This window comes from Cariama cristata, unplaced genomic scaffold (assembly GCF_000690535.1).
Source record: "Cariama cristata isolate BGI_N322 unplaced genomic scaffold, ASM69053v1 scaffold2771, whole genome shotgun sequence".
Classification (NCBI taxonomy): Eukaryota; Metazoa; Chordata; class Aves; order Cariamiformes; family Cariamidae; genus Cariama; species Cariama cristata.
The window spans coordinates 2,164-9,900 of record NW_009598472.1 but is presented as its reverse complement, the minus strand read 5'-3'; the positions used below and the strand labels follow the sequence as shown (position 1 = coordinate 9,900).

General features: G+C 38.0%; 1 protein-coding gene across 1 annotated transcript; it reads right to left on the bottom strand.

Moving 5' to 3' along the window:
- Positions 1–397: 397 nt before the first annotated feature.
- LOC104168624 (protein PRRC2C-like) lies at positions 398–1,929 on the bottom strand. Its single transcript, XM_009709278.1, has 2 exons — positions 1,815–1,929; positions 398–579 (listed from the first exon to the last, which is right to left on the bottom strand). Exons 1-2 carry the CDS (start codon positions 1,927–1,929, stop codon positions 398–400), a joined length of 297 nt encoding a protein of 98 aa, XP_009707580.1.
- Positions 1,930–7,737: the final 5,808 nt, after the last annotated feature.

Genomic DNA, 7,737 nt, shown 5'->3' with positions numbered 1-7,737 from the left:
TAGTATATAAAGTATTATGTATTATATAGCATTAAATGATACAGTATTACATATTGTAAGTATTTAAGCAATTGTCAAAACTTACACAAAGGCAGTCACATCAGGTGGCTAAAGGTAACATTCATCTCATCATATGGAATTTATAAGCATACTGCTCTCAATTTAAGCTTGGAGGGGCTTTGGGGGAAGGGGATGTTGTTTTTCTTTTTTTTTTTAACTATCCCCCTAATAGCAAGATTCTTCGTCACAAAAATTAATAAAGGTGCTATTTCCTCTCTGGTAGCTATCTTGAGGACGTTCAAGTCTAGCCAATTCCTTCCCAGGCTCTGCCCACTTCTAGTTGTGGGAAAACTTGAGAGAAATGGCACAGCAAAACGACCCAGATCTCACTGGTCACTTACTTTTCTTCTTCGTGCTGTTCTTGTTTTGAAGCCCATCCTGTGCCGTCTTTAGGCACAATGTTCACATTAGGGTCATTGCCTTTGTTCTCTGCTTTGAGACTGGGGAGGTTAGCTGGGGGAGGCATCCTCCTTGAAATAGCAACTTTTCCAAGACTCTGTAATCCATGGCGTGCAGCAACTGCATGTCAAAACAGAAAGTGCAAGTTAACAATGCTGTTTAGCAGTTAGTGTCCATGTAAAGCTATATAAATCAATAAAAATGTCTCGCAAGAAACAAAAATTTAAAGAGTGTAAGAATTAGAAATTCAAAATTCTTCATAATTTAATTTAAAACAAAAAAAAGGGGAGGGGGATTAGTAATACTTGGTTTGGGAGAAGCTGAATACTTTTTGAATTGTGAGTTACTATGGTTAGCCTATTCCAGAGATTAAAAAGTATCTATGGTCCCACCTTTATACACAATGCTCAGTGACATAAAGCTAGAGGAGCCATTTGAAATACGATGCTGGTGTCTTAATATCCTTTAACATGTTGTCAAGCATCATTCTCTTGCTCCTTTTGGAGTTTAACATACCTTGATGTGTCCAGGAATACCCACATGGGTCCAGCCCATTTCTTTTTTGCTGCCAGCTTCAGTTGGCAGATGCTGCTCTTGCAAAAACATTCCTACAAACTGCATTTACTCCAGACCACAAGTATGAAAAAGCAGTAAGAAGCTAACACACTACGTAGGAACATTCAATCTACCAACTAATCAACTCAGGCAAACAAGATGCTACCCTAGGCATGTTGTATCATTACAAACATCTCGGTTTCAACCTTTAAAAACAGTATTGTGGCAAACTACCAAAGTTTAAACACACTTCCCCTCTTTCACCCCCCAGTTTAGGCAAGCATGTCAAATCAAATTCAAAGCCTTCAGACTGTCATTCCCCTCTGGTTCTCAATCCAATCAATCATGAAAAAGGAGGCCCACAGTGGCCTTATTTGAAACATCAGTATAAGTTCCACCCAGTGTTTGTCTGCAAAACAAAGCACCTGATCTAAAAGTGAGCACTGCCTTCTTGTTAATCAAACACCTCCAGTACTGTAAACATTAATATGGTAAAACACACTGCTGGGAATGGCACGTCATATACTGACAACAAACTGAGCCTGCAGCTATAAAACAGTTTTTATTTACCTATATTCTACTTCCTACTAGACTGCAAACTCCCTGAACTGATATTCTTGTTTACAGCTAACCAGAAACTGTAATCAATGTTGCTTTCCAGAATTCTTCCACTTAACTGTTGTATCAAGCAGTTTAAAAAAAAAACCCACAACTTATGTAAGTGCTCATATACTTTGCACTCTTAATTAGTACTACAGTAACGATGAAACAGAATGCAAAGCTAAAGTCATTTTACTCACCTGTGGTTTTCTGAGTTTCCAGTGACTTTCCCTTGTAAGTATTAAACAGACTGAGTGTTGCATACTTTGTTTTTCCATCCTTTGCTTTTGTACTCTGGCCTGACTTTTCCGACATTTCGATGGAAACTCATCGAGTCTGGTACCTCCTGCTCACCCCTCAAAATTTGCCTGAAAAGAAAAACAACAACAAAGTAAAGCAATTTGACTGTAAGCCAGTACTTAAGACTGAGCTCATAGGACAAAAGTGGACAGCATATTTAACACCATTAGCACTGTTTCATTTAAGCATACTGGAGATGTCATAGAATACTTTAACTCCAGAAACCCCTAACCTTATGTAATACTTGTAATTGTAAGGTATTTCCGTCTCTACAATTTGAATGTCACAAAATCAGGAAGGTCAGCATTTAATTAATATAAAACCCTGTAAAAGTGGTAAATACCATCCATGATTTCACAAAAAAATCCTCCAAAAAATCAAAACCAAACAAACATGCAAAGTTTCCACCAGCAGCTAGCTCCCCACTGGGGAAGCTCAATGACTTCAGCCACTCCCGAAGCCAAGTGCCGAGATACCATTAAATGTGGTAGAGTATTTCTGGAATGTGTTTTTTTTTTTTTCAATTAAAATCATCATTAACTCAGCAGCTAGAGAAATTAAATATGAGTCAGAAGTTTCCTTTATCAAAACTATGAACACAGTATGTTCAGACAGGGAAGGTGAGAATTCCTTAAACCAAGAGTCACACTATTCTTCTCACGGCAGTAAATTACAATGCTGTTAGAGCAGGTCATCTCTCTCCTCCCTCCCTCCCCCAGAACAGCAGGCCTTGAGAAAAAGAACCCAGTACTTATCACTGATACTTCACTAGAAGTTCTTCAAAGGAACTTGCTAAAGTTGCTGCTCATCATCAGGCAGGACCACAAGGGAGTATTCACTTAAACAGAACATTATTATAGAGCTGACTTATCTTAACAGCACTCAAAAACCCTGCTACCCTCCTTAGAATAATAATTTTTAATATAGTTCCATGTGAAATCCAGAATAGTTATGTACGCTCAAATACTCTTGTGTTTCATTCTAAAAGCAGACAGCAAGAAGCAAGACATCCTGCTCAAACCATCTTGTAATCAACAAACTCCCTGGTCAAAATCAGCGCCTTGGAATATCTTCAAAAGGACCTTGATTCACATGCAAGGCACTCGTGTTAAGAAGAGCCTGCATGGACAAGCAGTCTAAAGAATAAAGCACTTATTTGGTCATGACAGACATTAACCAATGGCAAAAGATCAGGGAAGTTTCATTTATGTAGGAATTATAACATTCCCAACCTCCTCTGCCTTCTACCTCAATTTACAAGCCCTGACTGAAAAGATTAAGAAATGAAGATGGCAGATACCTTGGGATAATCCAGCTCCAGCAAGCTTTGGGCCAGATGCTACTCTATTACAATCCATGCACAGTGTTCCAAAGCCGACAGTCTTCAGTTTCATATAAGGCCACATACATGGTTAAGAAATACATCTTCCCCTCTTACAAGGAAAAAGTAACTCCCAGATTTTTTTTACCAGATCAGTCAGCATTTGGCTATTTCAACAGCATGTGTTACACCAACAGCCATTCCTCATGTCATCCAAAAACATGAAATACAGGATGGAAGCAAGGTGAATCCAGCTCACCAAGCAAACTGTGTAACCAGAACACAGGCCTCAGATATGGCTGTTAGGCCATCCTTTATCTATCCAAAAAACTACACATTGAGGCTGCAAGGTCTCACTGGAAGCCAAAGCTTCTCAAATATCATTACGGGCATAGGGAAGAAAAAAAACCAGCCTGATATATTGTCTGAATTTAGACAAGCTTATCTTTGGCGCCATCAGACAAGCAGGTTTCAAGCAACGATTCACTGTTCATGGCTGCCCCAATACTTATTTGCAATTCAACAACATGTCAAGCTTCGCCCATTATTATTATTCATGGCTACCCAACCGCTTTCAGCTAGTCTGGAGACTTGAATCCCGGTAGACTAGTTTATCAAGCTGGAGTCTAAATCAGACATTAGGCCCTGCATTAGCCTCTTCTTCTATAAGGAAACCCAGTTTATCATAAGGTCTTCAGTAAAACGTCCGTGAAAGAACCTGGCAGATTCTTTCCCTGCAATTCTCCTGTTACTCTCTGTTCCCAGACTTGTACTTATGATGAAGAGTCCACCACAATCACCCTGGAGCATCAAAGACAGGAGAAGTCACTGGGCAGATAATTACCAGGAATGCATGGGTGATAAGCAAGCTTTCAGGTGTGCATATAACCATATCAAGTAATACAGTATAATTACTTGATACTTAGCTATGCTCACATGCTCTTTCAAGTGAGAACAACTCGTACACAGTTTTATTTTTCAGCCCAAGACTCATTCCAGCCCCAGATTTTGTAAACAAGAAGTAGCTTCACAATGGTGAATAATCTAGAAGTTGGCAAACAAACAAACAAAAACCACAACAAAAAAAGAAAAAGCAAAAAGAGAAAAGAAGATGACTTGAGTAATTTCTCGCCTCCCCCAATTCACAAAAGCAGCTAAGTCTTAACAGATGCAGGCAGAGCAGAAAGTAGTTTAAGGATGGCGTAAGATAATGCTGAGTTTTTGTCATACTTTCCAAAGCCTGAACCTCTGGTAGAGATCAAACATGGAAAATCTTAATCATAACTCTTTTCTTTACAGAGTTAAGACAGAATTCATACTTTGATAAACCTTAATTGTAACAATCGTTCTTCCTAGACCATTTGATAGTTTAAAGAACGGGATGCAGTGATCATGTTCCCCAATAATGCTTTTTATGCCAAATTTACAAAAACTGGTCTGCTTGTTACAGCTGAGCTCTATGCCTTTAAAAGTATTAAAATTCATACCGTTTGACGAGTTTTTCCAAAGTTACACTATAAAGAAAGAGAAAGAGGATATTTTAAATTGATTAAAATTGCACATTACTCAGCAATCTGACTTGCACAAAATAAATCTAGCAGTGCAAACAGTGCTCTTTTAAATTAGGCCAGTCAATATATTCACATTTAACTAAGTTTAGACCTGATACTGATTGCCAAAGAAGAATTCTTCCCTCTGTAGCACCACCTACAAGGTGTTTTAACACAGGATGCATTTAATTTGTGTACACAATAGGTTAGCAAGTCCTCGACTCACCAATGATTCCCAATTTGCCCTAATATTTGAATTTTTTGTTATTACCAGTAAGGTAGCTGTTAGTCTGAACTCTATTAGTCAAATCCTTAAAAACAAAACGCTGTCTGCTAGGTTTACTCACTGTCATATGAGTAAGAACAGGAGACAGCTGTATACCTCTGAACAGCAGCAACATACCAAAAGATGTCAGAACTACTTACCAAAGTTAAATAACTACCATGATAGGGAACAGAAGGGAGAGGCAACAGTACAAGCAACAATGGCAGCTGGCAGGGTTCACTGCACTGTTAAGAAATTTAAGCAAGTCAGCAGTTCATTTTGAACGACTACAGTTACTATTATGCATAATTACAGAAGGCACAATGCTCCCAAAACTCTGGAGCAAAGATTACCTTTCAGCTGCTCTGCAACGTTATCAAATAAGTTAACTGACATTCACTGTGGTCTTAAGATTTTTAAGGGTAAAATTATTACTGTAATTTCTGTACCAGACTTTTTCAGACTGCAACAGGCTAGCTTATCTAGATCCTGCAATGAACTCAGAAGCATGTGTACAGAAATTAGCACACTAAGTAGTTACCACAAATTCTAGATATCCTGGTCTCTGTTAAGGACTATTTACTTGTACCCTCCTAGATATTTACAGCGGGTAGAAGAGCAAACAGAATGCAGTATATTCCAGACTGTAGAATCATATTTTAAAAAGAAGAATAAAACCCCATACATACCATACAGACTTTTTCCACTGAGTCCCTAGCTTTCCTCATCATTCCAGAGTTCCCCAAAATGACTTGTTTAGAATGTAATGATACTAGATCGTATGCCTGTAAATTTTGCGTAGTGTTCCATTAGGACCAACTGCAGACCAGAAAAGATCATACCTCCACTTTGGAAAAAAGTTCTTATGTGATTAAATAAGGAAGAAAGTATTACATATTTTGAGGTCACTTTTGAGGACTGAAGTGGTAAAAAGTTTAAAACATCTAACAATTTAACTCAGCAATTCTTGTCTGGTTTCCTTCCTTCTCTCCCACTGCGTCCATTTCAGTGTTTTGTAGTTTTATTATACATATGAAAAAACAGTTCTACATACATGTGAGAACAGAACAACATTCCGTATAAGCTATGATATCTCGTCTTGGTGAAGTACTACAGACAGGCATACAAAGGGGAAGAGAGTTGTGTAAAGGTTCAGGTAGAAAGTTAGCTTCTTTATCCAGTTTTTGGCAGGGGCAGATCAATTCTTACTACTGCCGTGGGAAATAACTATTCTTTATGCTATGGTCTTCCAATTAATATGTTTCTCTATATGCTTGAGACACAGCATACATCATTCCTCACCTTTGGAGAAAGATTACTATTCTCTGTATTTTTCAGATATCTCATCCTAGTTCAGATGTAAGCACAGATGACCGCATCGCAAACTCTCTAGATCTGTATTTTATATGCTGTATTTTTAAACGTCTAGACAAAAGTTTTTATTTTTTACACAAGTGTAAGATGTCAAGAGACTTCTTCAGCAATATTACAGTTATCTTTTATGCAGTCCTATCTTCTTAAATCACACATCTCACCCCTATTTAGCCTATAAGCATACAATCAGTTAGCACAGGTAACCTGTACGTTAGTTTCCCAGGATTTTGAAGTCTTAAAATCATTAAGTAAATGCTAGAATAATTCCCATATGCCCTATTCAACACAAGCTAGGATATCTAGTCCCTGTCACCTCTACTCCAAGGGCTATATTTTGGCTAAATTTGGAGAAGGATGAGTCAAAGTGACTTAAGGCAAAGCACACCATTCAAGACTCAAACCTGCTGATGTCCTAGAACCATCAACTCTCAGTGCCTCAGATGCCCACCTGTGAAGTGTGAAACACCATAAAAAACACTACATGAAAGTTTACTCATAACCGGGAACACATTAGCACCTCTCTCAAAACAGAAAACAAGAAACAAATCCAGAAAGACTTTTCATACACTATTTTAAGCACATTAAAGAAAGTGGTTAAGGGGCAAAACACATCATATACAAATTTGTCATCTGCATCCAGCCATAACTCCACTTGTCTTAGAATAGCTTGGTTTGTGGCACACTGAGGAATGTGGCTCTGGTAAGTTCCGGAACTAAATAACACAACTGAAAAAAGAAGCTTTTTGCCACATGCTCAATTGATGCTAGAGGCAGATGTTCCGAAATTCAGTGTTGTTAATTTCAAAAGACCATTGCACTCAAAACCCCAGATAAATAACGTGGCACTGAAAATTTCAGCTAGAAATGAAACGTTTCATTTCAGCTGTAAATCCGGCATATTTAGATTTTAGAACTTCACTGAAGAAGTTGCCTCCTAACTGTAAAACCTAAGCATAATCTGCAGTTAATTTCAAAAGACCATTGCACTCAAAACCCCAGATAAATAACGTGGCACTGAAAATTTCAGCTAGAAATGAAACGTTTCATTTCAGCTGTAAATCTGGCATATTTAGATTTTAGAACTTCACTGAAGAAGTTGCCTAACTGTAAAACCTAAGCGTAATCTGCAGCTAGATGCTAAATTCTGAAAACCAGTGTGATCTTCAGAAAAGAGACTAATTCAGATCATTTATAGAAACACAAAGCCAATTTAAAACAGAGAAACATACGATATTGGATTCAATGTACTTGGAACCCAGAAAAGCCGCCTTCAAGCTTAATTTGTAACCCATTATCAAGGAACCCTGTTATTT